This window comes from Aythya ferina (genome assembly GCF_964211825.1).
Source record: "Aythya ferina genome assembly, chromosome: 4".
In the NCBI taxonomy this organism is placed as follows: domain Eukaryota; kingdom Metazoa; phylum Chordata; class Aves; order Anseriformes; family Anatidae; genus Aythya; species Aythya ferina.
Genome location: NC_140300.1, coordinates 48,411,435 through 48,433,075, shown reverse-complemented (window position 1 = coordinate 48,433,075; position 21,641 = coordinate 48,411,435). Strand labels below are relative to the sequence as shown.

Here is a 21,641-nt window from a genome sequence, read left to right as displayed (position 1 = left end):
AGTTGCATATGAAGGGAAGGGGAACCAGATACTTAAAAACAAAAAACAAAAACAAACAAAACAAACAAACAAACAAACAACAACAAAAAAATAAACAATAAACCTGATATGTGGTTCCTGGAAGCAGGGGGGGAGACACCAAAAAACCCAAACTTTTCTAGTCTTTCTTCCTGCATGTTCTTGATATGTATCAAGAGTCAGACTTGGCTGTCATGACATCCCATCATCACAGGACTTGATCTCAACTGCTAGGAGTGCTCAGTCAGGTCCGGATCAGTTCTAGTTGGCCCATGCTGTCTTATGCACTGATAACAATGGCTCTGGAGCAATGTGTAGAAACAGTGACAACATTTGCTCACTAAGTTGGGAGTTCACTGTGTCAAATAAATCTCTTCTACCACCCTAAAGTGTCTGTCTTTATCCTTCGTGAAAAGGTAGCAGGGCTTATAAACCTGGTTTACCTTTGTCTTAATACTTCTTTCCCATCCCCTTTCCTCTGCTCATAAAATCCATTCCTGAGTTTACCTGCTTTTGTTTTGGCTTTGGTTTTAAATGAGTTACTTACATATTCACTGGTAATACATAGTAAAATGATAGTTATTTTACTAGTAAGTCTGATTGCATTAACTTAAGGCACTCACATTTATCTAGAAGCTTATTTAACAGTAATGAGTACTCAACAGAAAATACTGGAGGCAGAATTAATAGCACTGCAAGTCTGACACTTCCTCTCATAAGATGCTGAATTCAGTTACATATGGGTTTATTAAGCTTTAAATGTTTCAAGGAAATCCTCCATGTGGGAAAACTTTTATAGCCCAAGTGTTAATATCTTTATTTAGCTGCTTTCAGTAACACTAATTATAACTGTCAGTTCAAAATTCTTAACATGTTTTTTTTGTGTGTCACAAAAATGACTGCTCAGACAGTTTTGAGAAGGCAGCTCAAATAAGTTGTTTGATCATGTTATATTTCTAGTAATCTGGTGATATGAAGCAGCTCAGTCACCTTCATTTGCCTTTTCCAGTCTGTGAAAAGAATTGAGACTGTTGCCAAATTACAAAACCTTGACAAGTAGCGTTTTTTTTTAATGTTTGGTTAAACTTGTTTGGCCTTAACAACAAATCATTTATATCCAACTGTCCAGTTTCCAAATATTGTAGTAGTCTAAACTATTGTGTTCTCTAAAGACATGATCTGCAGTAATAATGCTTTCAGGAATTGTAATATGATGCAATAATTTTACATCAGCCAACTTTACGTGATTGTTAAGTCACGTACCATGCAATGAACACTGCTGGCAATAAATGCTTCACATTCTACTAGCAGTAAGTTGGGAGCTGTTATGATAGCCTTTGGTGTCATGAAAGACGTAAATGAAGGAAGAGCAAATGTAACTCAAATTATTCATATGAAAATTCATCCAAAAGACATGGTCTCCTTCCTTCCTACAAAAATCTTTCACTATGGAAGTTCTGTGTCATATGTTGAAGGGAGGCATTTTATCATTGTGTTTCGTCACATCTGAACATAGCTTCCTCAGTATCAGTGGATGTATAAAAATGAACATAGTCCAGAGATGCATCGTGATATAATTCAAATAGAGGTGAAACACATATTTACAGGAGATGTTTATTCTGGTAGTGTGATTTGTTTACTCTGTCTCAAAAACCCATTTCTGTACATGCAAGAAAATAAAGGTACATACTAGTGAAAAAGAGCAATTGCTATGGATATCATAACAATTAAATGAATAAACTGCCTTCACAGGTTTAAATTTGGATAGACACTTAATGTACTTGCTCTTTTTTTTTCTTTTTTTTTTTTTTTTTAAATCTGTACTTCTTTTGAAAAATGTTGCTTTGAAGGGAGGATAACTTAGCATTAGAAAGCCCGTGTACTTTAATTTCAGTTTTATTATTAACTCTTCTCTGCTTGTTTTTATATTTATCTCAAAACACTGCTTCATGGATCAAATTAGGGATTATTAAGAAAGAGAATGGTATAGGTATAACCACCTGGATAGGATTTGGGGCTTTTTTTCCCCCACCCACACATTTTAAACCCAAGGCTATTTTCTTCTACTACAATTCAATGCCTGCTGTTGAGGTCAGAAGTTGCATTCTAAAGGTATTCTCTGATGTAAATGTGATTTTATATTATCTGATATAAACTGATATATTTTTATAAATTTACATTTATCCTTCTTTAAGGGAATAAAGCAGACATTTATTTTTATAATCAAGTTGTGGTTTTGCTTGTTTGTTTTTGTTGTTGGTGGTGTTTTTTGATTCCTATTTGTTTTTTGTTTGTTTTGGTTTTGTTTTCCCTTATTGAAATACAGAAGCTTCCCTTCTGGAAATCTTACAATAGAATATTGCTTTGGAACAAAAGCAGAACAGATTCTCACTAGCTTGTCAGTTAAACTGAGGTTATCTACTTTTTAAATTTCACACAAGGTAAAACTCATAGCAAAATAAAAGCATTTCAGAACATTGACTTGATTGGTTTTGGGAAGGCAGTGAGAACTTTTACAGTGGAACTTTAATTACGTTGCATTGAACGTGATGATAACTTATAAAATAAAGCAACATTATAAAATAAAATTATTTATAAAATATAATTATAACAACATTATAATTATAATTATAAAATAAATAAGCAACATTATGAACACAGAGACTGGTTCCATTTTTTTTAGTAGTGTGTATTTTATTTTCCAATTAATAGTAAAAGGAAATGTTCACATTTGCACTTCCCCAAACCACTGTCTACATGCACATGAATGCTTTGGGTTATTAATGCTATCTTGCATAATAAGCCAAAGTCTTGGTAGTTATCCATGGAATCTTATTTGTAACATATCCCAAAATTTTTATATGAAAAACTCAGCAGTGTTTTTTGAGAAAAATCTAATATATACAGCAGAAAGGACACGACTAGATCATTCCTTTTGGGTTGAATAAATCTTACTAGTGTAAACAACGCCTAAAAGAAAATCTTATATTTTCCAGTAACTCTGCCTGAATTAAAACCAGTGCCATTATGGATAAATAAACTGTTAAATAATAAATTATTTTCTTCATCTGTGTGCCTAAAAATATTATCAGATTGCTAGTATTTCAGAGTTCACAGCATTGGTTGCATACACGTCTAATGCATGTGTCTGTATTACAAGCACTAAAGAAACAAAGTGAAGGACAAACCTGTATGAATTGTGGAATAGTGATGATAATAGCAAAAATAAAAAATATGTAATGCATAAGAAGGGAGCCAGGGTAGTGTTTATTTTCAGGCTTCTGAGCTTTAGCATAGAAATTTGAGTTCTAGTTCCCAAGTCAGTATACTTTAATGATAATGATTTATCATCAAGATGATAATTTGAGATGGAAGTGAATGGAAAATACTGTCAAAGTGCTTTTTCATTCAGATATGGTCCAAAGATGCCAACACTGAATGCTGAACCATTGCTCTTTCATGCATTGGTAAAAATGTTAATAATGGATGACAGTCTCAGCAATAGTTTGTCCTTTTCTTAGCAGTTCAGCATTTTGCAATGTGCATTAAAAATAAAACTTCTGAAAATATGTTTTCATTTTTGCATTGTCTTAGGTGAGAGGAATTGTATTATTTTCTTTAATTTCAACATTATCAGCTCATTTTATAACTAAAATTTATTATACTTAACATGCGTCTAAATATGTGCCTGCTTTTTGCTAGATTTATGAAATTGTAATGTATTTTTTTTTAGTTTGTTTATATAGGCTTTACCTATATAAACATCTGTTTCAAACAATATCAGATCCAGTTTAATTCTTTTTATGTTGACCATTTAGGTCAAAACATTACACTTTTGCTTTCTGTCTCAATAAAAAGTTTTGCTGTGTCTTTGAATTTATAATGCTTCTGCTAATATACTATAATCACTCCCAAAATGGGTGTTAGGAAGAAAACAAGTTTTACTCATGGTAAAAACTCTAGAGTCGTTTTACTGAAACCTTTTACATCATAATCTGGGACTTGATACTGGTGTTTCATGCAGAGAAATTGTCACTAAAATATACTGCAATTAAAGTAATGATTTTTCCAGAGTCTGTCACAGTAAAAACATCCCTTCAAGCAGTCTGTGATTTAAATAGTGGGTGGATGCTTCTTGGAGTTTGTTATCTTTCTGAAGATGCCATATGCACTTGGTAGACTCAGGCTGTGGGACTACCAGAGCAGAACGTATTTTCAGTGTAACTGCGTTTTCTTTGCTCCATGAGCTATTGTGGATGTGAAAGTGAGGATAATTTTCTTCTTGGCTATTTGTGGCTCCTGTAGTGGTCCTCCATGTAGCATCCAAGGACATGTAGGAAAGGAGGAATAAGACTGGCTAAAATTGAAGAAGTGCAAGGGTCCTGGGAGAGGGACAACAGAAGAGAAGATTGTTAGAAGCAGAGGCCAATAATGTGAGGAAGAAAGGGATGACCCAGGCAGCAGCAGGTGAAAGAGGAAGGATTAATGAGAACACTTAACACTGAAAGGTACTGGATGGGAGGAAAAAGGGATAGGAGTACAAGTGCAAAATGATACCTTACATGCTACTTAATAATCCTATATTAGATGGGAGGTTGCATCCAAGAGCCTCTAGTTACTTTACTGCTTTGTTATCATTAAATATCTGTGATCATGCAGCAACAGTACATATCTTATCCTGCTTCTCCTTTTAAATCTGTGTGGAGAATAACCCTAATTCTAGGACCAATTAAAACAAATGAGAGAGATACTTGAGAAGATTCTGAACTAGCTATTGTTCTAGTAAGTAGAACATTTTTATTTAACTTGTCTTTTTAAGGAAGACAGCATATTAGAGTATTAGTCAAAAAGGTTGTAGGTAGCAACAGTATGTATTGTGAGATAATTTAAATAAAATGTATCTAGTTGTTCTTGTGTCATTCTGGCCACTTCTGGCAGAAAGAAGTTAATTTATCTGGTCTAAATTTGTAAATGCCATGTAACTAATTGAACTCTCAGTAGTTACTCTTCAGGCCTTGCAGTCTGTTACTTCTATATCACACCTGAAGAAGGGCCTGTGTGATTGAAAGATAGCCTGCTTTTTCCAATGATACCAGTTAATGCAGAGCCAATTGTGAAAAGCCTGGCTCTGTATTCATGAGAACCTTTGCAGGTGCTGGATGGTTGCTAATTAGGTGATGCAAAGCCTTCTACTTTCCAGGCTAAACAAGCTCAGTTCTCTTGTTAATTTTCATCCTGGTGTCTGTATACTTTATGATATGGTCTTAGCTCTCTCTTCTACTTCCCAGCAGGCCCCTTGCCTGAGAATTTTTAGGATTTTGTTATCTCTGTTGGAGAAGATACTTTAGCCTGTGAAAACTCGGCTTTAAGCTGAAAGTAACTGTTTCATGAAACTGCTTTGCTGTAATTAGAAACTATTTATTATCATTGTTTAACATTTCTGCAAAATCTCTTGGACTACATATTCATCTCTTCTCTGTTAATTAGCCTCTTAGATTTATATTTAAAAAATACTAATTATCTCTGTATTCTGGTGTTGTCTTTATTAGCTCCTTACATGGCTTTTCAGAATGTTTATTTCAATGTATCATGACTTTTGTAGTCAACAGAGGCATGCAATATAAAGGTAAATAGGGCTGTACATCCCATTTCTACAAGAGAGGCATCTAAACTGCGTGAACTGTGTTTTAATTCTCTAGAGACTGAAACCTCTTTTTTTGTGCTCTGAATTCTGTTTTCCCTCAAGTTTGCAGTAAAATCCACTGAGAATGAAGTAGTTGGTCTGGGAGATAGCTGGATGACCCCTGAAGTGAATGGTAAAAACATTCTGAGATTAACAGCCTGGTCTAAATCCCACTGAAGACAACAGAATCTCCCCTACTGTAAAGATCCTCTAAAAACACCTGAGAGAATTCAGCAGTGTTGGAAAGAGTCTCTACTGTAATCACATTTGTTATATAAATAGCAGTTTAAAATCTGTTTTTAGTTTCATTCCGATGCAGTTCGATTATTCAGAATAGTTATTTTCACGGATTCATAGATTTATGTGTGACGGAGCCATTTTATGTGGCTCTAATCTGTTTTCTCCATTTCACAAGACATTAAATTGCAACCTGCTATGCCTGAATACAGGTCTAATCCTTTGTTTGCCTGAACTGTATCCTCCCAGAAATGCATTTGTACCTGAGTTAAAGATACAAATCCTTCAGTTTCCTCCTTTGAATTTCATTTTTTTTCTCATAAATTAATGACAATTTAAGTATTCTTGCCCTGTGAATGTACAGTTACTAAATATTGATTAATTTCTCTCTCATGAGAAGTTTCTCATGATAAGACAATTACCATAGGACTTGGAAGGTCTTTTTTGGCCTGTAGATTGTAATTTGTTTGGGTAAGGTTTTCTTTAAAAAAAAAAAAAATGGGAAAAGCTGTTTGCAGAAGCAAATGTATTATATTTTTCTTTAATGCTCTAGATAAAGAGATACGTACTTCCTAAATTTTTTGTTCTACATGCAGTCACTCTTCTCATATTTTTCCATTCAAATCAGCAGCAGAAATGTTCATATGCTTACTTACCATAAGCACTATTATCCAACAGGTCTCCTTTACAAATCCTGCTTCTTCCCACCTCTCTCTGTCCCTTAAGTAGTCTTCATTGCTTTTCCCTGGATGTCTAAATTTTTATTTGTCTATTTTAAAATATAATTTACTTTAGAAATGTACTTTACAGAGTAATCCAGTCTACTTTGTGGAACTCCATTATTTATCATAACAAACAAATCATAGACTTATTGGAAAATTACTTTATATTTCTTAACAAGTCATTGATGAAAATTGTTAAGATGAGACTCACTGCCTATTGCAGCACTTTATTCTTCAATAGTAATTAATAATTTGACACTAAAAATTACTTTTTTGATCAATCAGTTTGGCAATTTTAAATTAAATTGATATGTACATTGCTACCATTGTATAACTCTAATACTTAATCATAAAATTGTGTGGTAACAAATCAGATGTTTAGCAAAATTCTGGTTTATATCTGTATTAATTTTTAGTTACCATACTTATAATTGCATCAAAGAATAATAATAACGTTTCTTTGACAATATCTGGTTTCCATTAGAACGCACTAGCTAGTCTATAAATATATTCTCATCCTTTAATTTCTGACTTAATTGAATTCTGTGTGAGCATTGTCTATTCTTTTGTCTGGAACACATATCCTGCTCTAATTAGGCTTCATCTACCTGAGTCGTTAAGTTTCAGAGAGATTGCAAGAGGCAATGCAGGCATATGCAGAAGAGGCATATATGCAGGCATATAGTACTAATATACAGACATATTAGTACTCTGCTTGAACTTTCTAATATATTTCAAAATTTGTTCAATATTAATAGCAGTAGGCCAAACACCTCCTGAAGATGATTTTAAGTGGTATTTTGATGTTCTTCATTTGAACCTGGTTATTTTAAGTATTTGTCTTGAGTATACATAATTTACCCTCTTTTGTTGCTTTGTAAGGTAAAAAATATTTAATCAGCCTTCTGTTTCCAATTATCATCCTGAAAATACAAGATGAAAACATTTATAGAATAATATTTTCGAGAACATTGAAAAAAATCTGCTTCATATCAGTACAGCTTAAACCCTGAGTAGCTTTGGAATCAGGATGCTTTTTGTCTAGCTTTGGCAGCCATTTGTAATAATTATCCAGCATCTTTGCTGCTGCATTGATGTAAAGCAATATCAAGCTGCTGGAACAACTGATAGAATAAAAATAGGATGTTAAATGTAACTAAGGTGACTTCCTTTTCTTAAGGATGACTATTTCTCTCCTTTTGTAAATTAGATCTTTATTCCAATACTGCAGCATCTATGCGTTAACTGATAAAGGTGGCTTTTCATTTTCTAGCTTGCAGTATATGCAGATGCACTTTAAGAAAGTCTTTTATTTTGACAGCTTTTTTTTTTTTTTTTTTTTTTTTAAAGCTATATTCAGGTGGTGTTAGGAACAATAGAATATGTTAGCTGAGTAGGGAATATAATGCAAAGCTAACAGGTATAAACATACAATTTTTTGAGCTTGGAAAGAGATAGGAGGGAAAAAAATATACTAGCATGGGGATAATTAATGGAATTAGTGGAATAGAGTATATAAATTTAATCTAGAGATCTAAAGAAGAAAATTTGGCAGTACAGAAATAAAAGAAAAAATATTGATAGTCCAAGACAAGGGAATATTTCCAAGGGTGACTCAAGTACTTAAAATTATGATATTCAATCCCTGCAAAATACTTTGAAGTAAAATAATTGTAAAAATACTGTTGTTGGTTTTTTTTTTTGTTTTGTGGTTTTTTGTTTGTTTGTTTTTTAATTTCTCCTAGACTTGGACAGATACATCAGTTTGGCTTAGGTTTCTTCTCCATTTCGTCTTACCATAATCCTATCAAACTGGAGTCATTGATAATGAAATTGTTCTGTTCCCTTTAAAGATTAATTATTTTTTAAACAATTTTTGTGTGTTGTTGTCTTATTTTGTTTGTTGCAATGTTTTAATTTTCTTGATGTTTTCCAAAATCTTATTTTCCAAAACACAATTTAGCTTGCCACTGGTTAATGTCTCCTTAAGCTTTACTATATATTTTACTGAGACAAACACGTGCAGCTTGAGACAGCTGTCATGATAGAAAGATGTCAAGTAATGTAAGGTATTTTCAGTAATTTGATATTACTTGATGATGTTTTAATATTTATGAGGTTTTCCTCTTGGTTACTCGGTTTGCCCCCTATGACATCATCATATATCGCAAAGCAACTGCAAATTCTTTCACCTCGACACACAACAGTATAAAAATCACCTGCCTTGTGAGTCTAGGGGCTACATTTATAAAATAATACGTCTTTTCCATGTCATTAAATAGATCTATTTCTATCACAGTACCTTTTTATACGTAATGTTATAGTCCTAACACCTAGTAAGAGATTATGTGATCTGAATGCTACTGTCTTGACAGGTTTATGGCCATCATAAGCCACCAGGCATCTCTACTGACTCGAGAATGAGACTAAAAGCCTTTTGACTGTGATTTATGGCTTAAATTTTCTCTGAAAGGCTTTATGCAACTTTAATAGAATCTTCCTGTCACATATTATACTGAATGATACCTATTCACCTAATTTCCTCAGAGATAATTTATGCTGGCATTTTATTTTATGGCAGTGCTAAACAAGTTTATACTTGTTGACAGCATCATAGACAAAGACTTTATTTCAAACTTTCAAGTACAGGGCAGAATTTGAGTTCATGAGCCATTTTTTCTTCCTACCAATGTGGTCTGTATTGAGTTAATATGCTACAGGAAAGGAATTCAGCATGATTCTATATAAAGGTTTATAGAAAATAAATTAGAGAACAATAAGCTAAAAATGAAGACAAGCAACAGATTTATTCCAGCAATACCAATTCACATAAATTGCTTTACTGAAAGATTTGAATAGTTAGTCTTTTTATAAGTATGTGTATCAAAATTGACTCAGGTGTATGAGTGAAGAAATGTTTTGCCTTATATGGTTATCCATTCTGAAATTACATATAATATATAACAGCTGAATGTCAAAAGTTTCTGACAAAGCTTCTGACTTATCCCTACTTCATTTAGTAAAAGAAATGGGGGGGATTTTCTAGTCATTGTTTCTATCCAAATTGGGTAAGAATCTGTACTGCTGTTAAATTCTGCTGAAGAATTTCATGAAGTACTAAGGACAAAGTTTACTGAGAAATGCACAATCTATTACTATTTAGCCAACTGAGAAAATGAATAACAAGGATGAAGCATAGGCTTTCAGATTTTATGTTAGCTACTCATAATCAAAGGCTAGGACTGAGCATAAAAGCATAGAATAGCTATGTAAGGACCATGAAGTCTTTTTTTTTTTTTTTTTTTTTTTTTTTTTTATGGAGAAGTATGCTTTAAAATTTTTGATTTTTATTTTTTTTCTCACTAAAACATGGATTTTCCCCTGTTCTGCACAAGGTGGGGGGAGAAAGATATGTTGCAGCATTCTTTCCAGATGTCTTCATGAAAGGCCTGTAAATGAATAGTGGAATAAAATAGTTACTTCAATAAGGTAAATAAGAATAAAGAATAAAATAAGAATAAAAAGAGGAATATATGTAGATTAAGTAAATTTTACATCCCTATAAATGCAGGGCACCCAGCATTCATGTAGCATCAGATGGATCCCAGATGGATTTCCCAGAGCACACTGCAAAGAACCTTTCCTCTCTCATACTATGTTGGCTTTCATCTTGCATAACAAACAAAAGTAAATATTTTCACCTGACAAGCTGAAAAGTTATCTCTGTCATAACACCCACCAACGTGCATTGCTGGGCACTACAGCATACTGCTTTACAGCTGCTGCTCATCCTAACACATGAGCTTCACAAACACTTAAGGCCAACAGAGCAGCTAGTTCAAGGTCACTAACTTGCAAGGTTGCAAACACATCCCATACTATTTAATAACTGTATGTTGTTTGAATAGATTTATTTTAATAGATGAGGGACATAGGGCACAGATGGAGATACTGGTCCTCCATCTTAAAATGAAAAAAATTTACTGAGATCTGTCAACAACTATGTATTTTTAAATTTGGGGACATACATGTAAATATCATTGAGTATAGGATGTGACTGAAGGTGCTAATTTTGGTTTAAACTAAACAAATGCTAAACAATATATTCCTTAACATACCTTCCAACTACAGATCTACCTGGTCCAAGTCCTTTGTCTAAAGACTGGAGATCTTTCTTGAATATAAGTTAGAGGACTGATTAAAAACTATGTGAGGTTTCTTGACCTGTATTAAATGAGGTGATGGTAGTCATTTATAATTTTATATTGCACTCTTAAATAACATCTCATTTTTCTTCCAGCTGATCTGTTAATTTTAAAATGAGTAAGTGTGAGGCTAAGCACTTTTTTTATCCCCTTTAATTGTTGTTTCTTTTTTATAATATAGCTCAGAACCATATATATCATTCTACGTTAACACAAATTAATGTGTTCTGCACTTAACATCTTAAATCATTTAATTTGATGCTATGTAGTTCCACACCGTTGAATAGTTGTAATTACTTTTTATTTTCTTTCCTATGTCACCTCTAGAAAAAAAAAACAAAAAAAACAACAGACTGATAAAAAGTAGTTTATGGCTAAATTTACAGGACTTCAAGTGCAATAAATTACATGGTTCTTTCCTCAAAATGTGAAGAGAAAACTAATTTTAAAGAAAACCTTCCAGGTTTCCTTGGGGAAATTAATTTACTTTTTTTTTTTTTTTTTTTCCCCCAGAAGAAGACTATATAAGATTGTATAGACAAAACATAACTGTCATCTGAATATAGAGAAAAAAAGAAACGCTGGCATACAGAGAAAAAGGACACATCTAGAGTTCTGGGTCCATGTCTGGGTGCCCCAGTGCAAGAGAAGCATGGGGAGAGATCGAGAGAACTGAAATTGTTTCTCCTGGAGAAGAGAAAGATCATGGGTGATCTTATCCATGTGTATAAATTCCCGATAGGGGGAGTCTCTTCTTTACTGGGGAACCAGTCTCCTCTCTGTGGTATCTATTGGAAGGACAAGAGGCACTGTGCACAAACTGAAAGACAGAGAATTCCATTTAAACATAAGAAAAAAATGTTTATTTATTAAGGGTGATGAAATACTGGCACACTGACTCCACAACCCCAGAGAGGTTGTGGTGTCGCCATCCTTGGAGATACTAAAAACCTAACTGCATGTTTTCTTCATCAATCTGCTGTAGTTGACACTGGATAAGAGGGACTCTCTGTGTCCCTTACAATCTCAACTATTGTGTGATGATTCCCTAATTCTATAAACACTTGGGTTAAATCAAGGGAATAATATGTGCTCAGTTCATACAGCAATGGTAAAACTTGCAAGTAGAGCTTTCTCATTCCTTTCTCAACTCTTTCCTCTGTGTTTCTTTCCTCTTCCCTTATGTCAAACTGTCAGATTTAACACTTGGGCAAAGGAGAATGAATGTTAGCACCTTAGTATTCCCTCCTTGAAGCTGTCAGCTTCTATATATATTAAAGCATATGCATGCATGGTGTCACAAAGAAGGTGCCATATGTAGTTGGTGGGAAGGATACTAATGTTTTGTGCTGTTAGCACAGGGTATAAATTTGAGATCCATACTAGTTTGTTAGCAATTCAGTCACCATGAAGTTTCAACACAGTTGGATATCTAGAGGATGCATACTTAGCAGTGTAGTCAAGACTTCATTCAAAGCTGTTCTCTTCTGAAAGTAACAGCCTGGAATGAGAAGAGGAAATATAAAAGCAGGTGATTGAGAAATACATTTAAAATACGTTGATTACTTTTTGATTTTAGCAATTCAACCGAAATTCTGCCTCCTGATATAAAGGTGTACTACTCAGCCTGGGTAAGTGACAAGATGGCACACTGCATTAATCTTGGATTTTGGCAATTTATTGGATCGTAGTGGTTGAAATATTAAAGGCAAGGATGACATTTGAAAATAGTATGCCCATAGCACTATTAGGTGAGGACTAAGCTGTTTTCAAGATAATAAATAGAACACAGACTGAGCATATCTGAATAAGATGTTCTTCTGTTCTGTGGTGGGAAAGTGAAAATTTTTATTCCATCACTCTATCACTTCATTGATGCTTTTTACTTATATAGGGATCTCTCATTTGTACACTTCAAAGCACTGAAGTTAAAAAGCAATCACCACCCTCATTATATTAAGGGATAATTGAGTGACACTGTGTCTAAGGTAATATAGCGAGGTAGCTCTGTTGAGAGAATTAATGAAATAAAATCAGCAGACGATTAAAAAAGTAGTAGAAGAGAGAAAAAAAAAAAAAAAAAAGAAGAAAAGCCTAATGGCTGTTACCCAAAGCTCTGAATCATGAGCTTGTCAGAAAGTAGACTGATGCTTTCTCCAAGGGCCTCTCTATATATTTGATGATCTATCTCTTCTGGCAGAGCACAAGAACAAGAGAAATGCTGCACAAATGCTTGCACAAGGCAAAAAGCCCATCTAGGCTACAGTCCTCTCTGCAGCAGTGCCCAGCAGATGCTTGGCAAAATCATAGTGTTTGGGTCTTTTCAGGAATAATGGTTCTTCCTGCTTGTACTCTCAAGCTTGAGCACCCAACATTGTTTTTAATAATGTCTCTTCCATTACTTCTTCCAAAGTTTTTCTTTCAATGTTCATTAATGTTTTTAGCTTTTGCAACACTGTTTCAACAAATACCACAATTTCATTATTTACCATGTGACCATTATTTTTATTTAAATAATAAATAACATTTATTATTTACCATTATTTACCATGTTCTGCGCTCTATTTTTTCCTTTAAATTTTTCTCTGTCTTTTAAGATTACTATATTACAGAACACTTTTTTTCAGTGGTGGCATTTCAAACAATTTACGACGTGCTGAACTCTAAATATTTTAAATTTGCACAGTTATGCTTTAATCCTTTTTATTCTTTCCAGGCAGAAAGAGTATGAGTAGTAAATTGGCATAATTAGTTTTCATTGATCTCAAAGGTCTAAAATCCAAATGTTATATACAAGGTGGTCAAATACATCTTAATTTTTCACAGAAACAAACAAACAACAACAACCAAAGAAAAAAAAAGAAACACTCATAGTTGCCACACCATCTTATAGTTTCCATTGTGGTCTTCCAAAGATAATGTCACACATTATCATGTCATCTTCAGTGGCATAGCTGTATTACAGCAATACAGAACAGTTATCTTGTATGCGTTTTTCTTTTTCATGTTCCTCTCATAACTATGTTTTGAAATAAATCTCTTCAAAGTTCTGTTGTACTTAAAGAAAATGATGAAAATTATATCACCTCTAATTAATATACATATTGATATACATAATAACACATATAAATATATGTTTATGAAATGTGCTATTGATTAAAGGCTAATGGAGATAACTTGGGTGGGTGGGGTAGCTTGGTTGTGGTGGGGTTTACTCTAACCCCAATAGCTATGTTGGTAAATCACAACTTTATCACATGACATGGAAAACTTTGTTTAATCTTATTGTTAATTCACTATTTCCATTGAATTACCTGTACATATATTTTAATGAATCAGAGGTTAAATCGTCTTAATTATTTCAAAATTGTTCTATTGTTTGTGCTGTTTTTTTCTTGTTAATTTATTTTTTCTATTCTTTCTCTCTTACATGCTGCAGTTGCAAATATATTGTGGCGAGAGCAAGGTACTAATATAAATGTTTTCTTCATATTTTTCTATATTATAATGAAATGCTCATCTTTTGTTCCTAGGTTGTTTCATTATTTTCTCATAGTCTACAGTTACAGTAATTATCTTCCTCCCTTGAAATATTTGACGGATTTGGTTTAAAGAAAAAACGTAGTGGAAAATAATCCTTTCAATGTGGGTGCCTTTATGAACTGTTTTTCCATTTGGAGAAGGAGGAGAAAATAAACTGATCAAAAATTTTAGACAGTTACTCAAAGGAACAGAACAAGAAACTCAGACATAAAATGCAGGCCTTTGTTTGCTGACATGATAAAGCTTCCCACCAATCAGCTTATATGCTGTTGATCTTGTCTGAATCATTCTTACTTGTGAAAATTATAATCTCTGTCAGTTTAGTTAAAATTGAGTTTCCTGCTTCTTAGCAAGACAAAACGTTTTCTTCTTTACATACTCAGGAGGGGTTTGTGAATGTTGGAGTAGGGAATGGAGGTTTGTGATTAGTTTTGTGATAGATTGAAGAATAAATATAAATACAGACAGTATCAGATGTTAATAGCATAGAAAACATGGAAAGTATATTTTACTAGTGAAAATAGGTATTAATTTTCATATACATACAAGATAATATTTTCGTAAATCATACTGCAGAAAAAGTGTCACCATGGAGAAATATCAAAATATCACATAATTTAAGTGAAATTAAGTGTTGTTGTGAGCTCTCATCTCTTTGCTCTAAGTATCTGGATCTTAAGTTAAAGTTTTAATTTAGGAATTTATGTATTTCAGGAATAGGAAATGTTTCAAGTATTTTCTTTGAAGTATTGATAATACTATACACGGCTCAGGTTTTGCTGTGAATTCATGCTGCAAATTATATTTCTATGTGTTTCTTAAATGAATATTTTAAATTAATTTAAGAATTCAAAAATTTGTTTTCATTTGCCTAATTACATACTAGACTTTAGCATTTATCAGTATGTTTACAAATATGAACTAGGCTGTTGGTTTTACATGTACATTTATATATATATTCATATTTTATCATTCTCAGCTGGTATAAGCAATCACTTGATTGCTCTGTTGGCCTTGCAGAGTGTAAATGATGTGTTCAGAGTTTCATACAATTTCACTGTTAAAAGTTAAACTGATAAACAAACAGATGCTTAGCTCAAAGTTTTCAAATGTATGGTAGGCTCTCTGCTTATTGGGAAAGTGTCCATCAAAGTGTTCCCTTGTGTTTTATCTTGAACAAAACTGGAAAAGAGTGTGTAAGAAAAGATTTTGAACGTACCTTAGAATGTAATACAATGACATAATGCATACACAAGCATAAATATATCTCTGTACATTCGGGAGCAAACCCAAACCATCATTTCTTTTTTCAAAAAAGGTGTTAGCCGGTTTTAAACATAGAATCACATTTGTCTAAATGCAGCAAATATATTTAAAATTGTTGTTGTTGCTTCTGGCAGAGAAACTGCCAGTACTATGTTATGTTGGGGGAGGCAGGGAGAGGAGAGAGGGCTTGCAAAATTACATGAGATGTCCTGAGAGGAACAGCTCCTGTATTTGTAAATAACAGGCTTGCCTAAGTGATTAGATATTTATATAGATATTTGTAGATGAATGCTCAAAGGAAGAGATTTGGGGTCATAAGCATGGGGATTATGTCACTGGATCCACAGGTAAAGTTCCTTATGTGAACTGGCTGCTCTGACTCAGGAGAAAGGGCATTTCTTACTGAGTCTCTTTCACTGACTTTGAAGAACATTTTAGTGAACGTTACTATCTGGATACAGCCATAAAACTTTGGGTTGTGCTGCTGTGCACAAATATTATCTGTAAATTAGCAAGCCTGCTTTGGGATATTGTCAACTAAGGGGGACATTTTAGGAGTCAATTTATTAAATGACTGTATCACTTCAGACTATTGGCTGATTTACTTCCTCACATTCTGGTATTACTTATTCTGATAATAACTATAATACACTTTAGGGCGGTGGGTCCAGGGAGAAGGGAAGACCTTGTTTCGTCCCAACCAGATATACATATTTATTTTTCACCAAGATACAGTAAGTCAGTTGCTCAGCTATCTGTGATGTTCACTAGAAGGGGCAGCTTAACTTCAGACTTGTCTACAAGTTCCAGCAGTTCTTACAGGACACAATGTCAGGCACTTTCTAAAGAAAGAACTTGGCATCTTATCTTATATAGGGTATGTGCTTTACCTGCAAAGGCATACACAGGTATCCCATTAGCTAGTCTGAACATATTGTAAAATATTCCTTATGCCCTTGATATGCTATTAATAGATATATGTTATAGAAAGTTAGGAAAGCCCTGCATGGAGACTGTTCTTTCCTTCTTTTTAGGACAACTTGACCAGAAGTGGGAATGATTCTAGAAGATTTCTCAAAGATAATTGAGCTTGCTGTTTTTGGGCATGGCCTTGCAGCCCTGTGCATCTTACAGTCTTCTAAATGACCTTATTTAGACTGTGAATTTGTATGTATTTACATACATATAAACACCTACGTACATAGGTACATATGTGCACAAACCCACACTTTTTTCCCCCCTAACATTCACATTATTTTATTTGACATTAAGATGTTTCCCTTTTCTATTAGCATAGGTTTTCCTTTGGAATTTAGAATAAGCAGAGTTTCAGGCTCAAATTTATTTTTCCTGGGTTTTATTTCTGTGATCATATGCCAAATGTTTTTATGTCAAGTGGAAGCTTAGGTACACAGGGGACATCTACTTTTTTATCATTGTAGCCCACAGTTTAGTTGTTAGAGTTTATTATAATAATTTTATAAGTAAGGTGATTTTCCTCTTCATAAAATTCTGCAAAGTCATTCATCATAGCAAATCAACAATTGTCTTAAGTAGTGCATGGTAAACTTGGAAGGATGTTCTTATTCATAAGCATGATCTGGTTCCCACCTTCTCCACAAAACATTACATCATGCCTCTCATTCAGCAACAGTGCCATAGGATTGAATAGTTCTATGAATACTTGTGTCATTTCAAATTTGGACTGAATTTCTCTCTAGCTCTGGCTTTCCAATAAAATTCAAGAGAAAGTATTTCCTTTTTGGACTAAAAGAACTGTCAAATAGAGCAAGGATTTATAACAAAGGCTTTGAACTTCTCTTTCAGTGTGATACAGAAATTATTTTAACTCTTCCATCCCTTAGGAATAGAAAAATAAGAATACATGAAGAATATATATTCATTTTATTTCAATTTAAATTATTTCATTAGAAGACTTTCATTACTGCAGCTGTCAAACTATAGATTATATTTCTAGATCTATATTCATAAAGACAACGTCTTACCAGTGGAGAAAACTGTGAAATTCTGAATAAGAGCTTTGTTTTAGTTTTACAACAGAAGATCCCATAGGATTGGTTGTATTAGCATAATACACATTAACAAACTGATCTTATACGAGTAATATGATGAGGGTTTTACTTCAATATGAGGATTTTCTTTCTTGTGATTATTTAATTTTGTATTTTTCAATGTGTGTGTGTGTGTTTTTTTTTCCCTAAGGTCTGGGAATTGGGAACATGTTTTATGTTTTTTATGAAGATGGAATCAAAGTAATACAACCAGTGGAATGTGAATTTCAGAGACATATTAAGCCTAGTGAAAAACTCCTCGGTTTTCAGGCAAGTTTGTTTTGTTTTGTTTTTACATGTAGTATTTTCTCAATTATAGTTTTAATTAAGAAATGCTATTTTAGCGTTATCTGCTTGATAAATTCAGATATGCCTTCTCAGTTAATGTATAACTTATGATAGTGTACTCAAAATTTGTTGTCTTGTCTTTGATCAAATTCAAGCTTTCAGTCTTAGTTTGAGATTTAATTTATCTCCGTTGCTTTTCTTACCCTTCTTTGTCTTTCCCTTTTTTCTTTCTCTCCTTCTCTTTTCTCCCATTCCTTTCTTTTAACAGCTCTGTATCTTCTCTTTATTTTTTCCTTTTTTTTTTTTTTAATCTCTATTACTCAATTTTTTTTTTTGCATCTCTATTACTCAAGGATTAACACTGTATTAAATATAATATCTGAATTAATTATTTTAATAGTTTCTTTTTCTCCACTGGATGTTTGTTTATATCATTCTATCATGTATTTTGTTTGTCTGTATTAAACTGTCAGTTGTCATGAGGCAAATCCTTATCCTGATAAACAACCTTAGAGCTCCACTAAGTTAGTAGAGATGATCAATGCTTTGACTCCAATTTACAGTTCGTATGAATAGTTTCAGTAACATTATTGTCAATGGATTTATAGTTGCTTTCACCAAATCCTGTGCATTTATGAAGTAGCTTTTATGTATATCGCTACAAAAAAACAGTAGTGCATTCTCCACTTCCATTTGTTCTTTTATTGTCATTGTTTTTCCTTTACTGTTAATCAAACCGCTAGCTGACATGATGCATGTTCTCACAGGAACACTTGGTACTAGTCACTACATTGACTTGTTTTATATGATCTATTAGCTTTTAAAAATAATAGTTGTTTTTTTTTCATTATTTGGATTTGAATGAGTGACCTTGAAATGAGAACCCATGTGTAATAACCCATGAGCTGTACAGTTTGTTTTTTCCCTAATACCTAAAGCACAGCAGAACAGCACAAAGTAACAGCAGAACTGTCTCATTGGAATTTGCCTCTTCAATTTACATTATTGATGTCAAAGGCTGCTGTACTCAACAGCAAGATTTATTTTAGTGTGAATAATTATGCTTTGAACAGCTAATCATACCTTGATTTGTGCAGCTTAAGTGAAATTAGGTTGACACAGCCAAAAATAAGCCAAAGAGCTTTTTTATGGCTGTTTAATTCAAAACCTGATTATTTAAGAAGTCTGTTAAAATTTTATCGGTCTAAAGTGCAGGCTAGATTTTAAATGTATTTTTATTGAAATGTGGTAATAATCAGGATGGATAAGTCAGACTTAATTCCTTCTTGTTGCCTTCAAACATAAATTAGCATAATAATTAACCCCCCCCAACCATCCCTAAAAAAGAAACCAGGAAAGCAGACTACTTGACAGCTTTCATTTTTAAGTAGGTGTAGACTTGTGCTTCTTCGGGTATCTCTGGTTTGTCATAAAATATATAGCCAGAAATTAAGCTTTGTACTCATGCATGCATGTCATTTTGCCCATTAAATTCAACAATATTTCTACATATTCTTCTGAACACCAAAAACTTCTTCCTTCACTTATAATAGAAGTTAATAAATCTTTGTTCTTGCAAGAAAAAGAGAAAAAGATGAAATGTGAACTTAAAAGAATTTCTTGCATATACTGTTAATACTAACAGTAATACATATAATAGTACATAACTGAAAACCAAACCAAAAAACTCATGGAGCTTTAGATAACTGTTGCCTCCTTTGCAGAATGTCTTATCTTCCTCTTTGGAAAAATCATTTTCTCTAAATAATGATAACAAAATGGCTCAGTTCTATCCCATGGTCAAATTTTTACCTAGCTCAGTATGTGACTGTTTAATGGTAAGAGCTGGTGTTGTAAATTGTTTGCTATTAATTCTCTTCAACTGTCATATAACTGCTAATCAGAGATGTTGCTATATTGCATATTTTTAAGTTGCTTTATATAGCCTTTCAAATCTATGGTGGCTATTGCTAAGAGAATCTGTGTCACTTAGCTCTTAATATAGATGTATACCTATAGGAAATCATTTCGTGCTTGCTTTAAACTCTTCAATTTCTTTACATTTTTCTCAATTAGCTGCTCAAACGATTAGTAAAACTCCAGTAGACCTGTATCACTGTCAAATATTTGTTAAAGTGTAGAAACATTTCTAAATTTTGCAGTGCAGTTTAGGTACTAGAAGTGAAATACACATGATACTGCAATGTTCCTTTCTGGCTTTCCTGTTTACTTGTCAGCAAAATAGAATTACCTTTATCTGAGCTTTTGTAAAAGAATGAACTCTGGTGTTTCTACATGGCATTGCATTGTGTTTTGAATGAGTGGTGCGGTATTTACACATGCTTATTTAGCTATGCTAATTTTCCTAAGGTAAATACAATTTCTCAATAACGATATACTTGAGAACTCTTATCTAAATATTTAATTGCCTCTTATGCAACTGAGTGTCAATACAGTGAAGCACTTTAGTGTGTGCCTAACATGGGAATCAATTAGACTTTTATTGTGTTTAAAGTGAAGGAAAAGATTTAGCGCTTTACTGGATCATCTTGGTTCACAGGAAGTTATAAAGAGCTTCCTCCACTCCTTCTCAGAATCATTTAAATTACTGGAATATTCTAAGTAAGTACCAAATGAAAGGTGACTTTTATTGGGCTAATATTGACAATTCTGTTTAAACTGTTGTCAAATAGATCCTTATCCATGCTCCAAGTACAGCTTCTCAGCAGTTAAATGTATTCTCATTCTGAAGTGTTTGGGGCATATTACATACTAATATGGAACCTCTATTTATATTCTGCAAATTAATATTATCCAAAGCCCTTGAATTCTAATTCTTATGCAACAGTGTATTTATTTTACCCTCCAGTTAAAATAATTGGGGAAGGGTGGGGGAAGGCAATTTAAAAATGTTGAGATTGATAGAAAAATCATTCAGGGTTCAACATAATTCTGATTCCCTTTTTATTACAAGAACTAACACATCATGGCCATATTTCAGAATAAAATAGATACGTGTTTGAATAAACTGAGACTTCTAATATTTGAAGTTGAATATGTGCTAAAGGTTGGAACAGAATGCTTAATTTCATAATAATATTCAAAATGTTACTATGTGCCAGAGCAAAGTTTCCACTGGATGTAAACTTGAGACACAGTAATTAGTCCACAGAAATTTCTTTTGTTTACATATTTACACTCTTGTGACACAGGAAGTGTAGTAAATGCATAATTGTTGAGGAAAAAAAATGAAAAAGGTCCACAGTGATTTTCACTGTTGAATAACAAGTATGTTCATCATTTACAACTTTCTGTTGTAAGATGGAATAGGTGATGTATAAATTCAAACCTGGACAGATACACTCCTGTAAATGTTATCTTACTATTAGCTAATTAAAGCATAGGTGGAGTTTTCATTATACTGCTTAAAGAGATTTACTCAAATTCTTGTTAAAACACATAGGACTCTTGCATTAAGTCTAGATTTATAAACAAGGAGTTTGCACACAGAAATCTGTAAACATGTGTTTTCTCCTGAGAATTTTGCCCCAGTCTAGTTTAAAAAAAAATCTGTGAGGATTTATTTTCCTCCGTTTGCTGACATGAT

The 21,641-nt window shown here is 33.1% G+C and overlaps 1 protein-coding gene across 5 annotated transcripts in view; it reads left to right on the top strand.

The window, feature by feature from the left end:
• The window catches only part of FSTL5 (follistatin like 5), a 428,524-nt gene that overhangs the window by 372,904 nt on the left and 33,979 nt on the right, over positions 1-21,641 (top strand). For 4 of the 5 annotated variants that reach the window (XM_084517700.1, XM_084517702.1, XM_084517701.1 and 1 more), the window contains 2 exons: positions 14,305-14,331; positions 17,898-18,016. In XM_084517700.1, coding sequence (XP_084373826.1) covers positions 14,305-14,331; positions 17,898-18,016 — 146 coding nt within the window. The remainder of the gene's footprint in view (positions 1-14,304; positions 14,332-17,897; positions 18,017-21,641) is intronic. The other variant, XM_084517699.1, reaches the window with a different exon arrangement.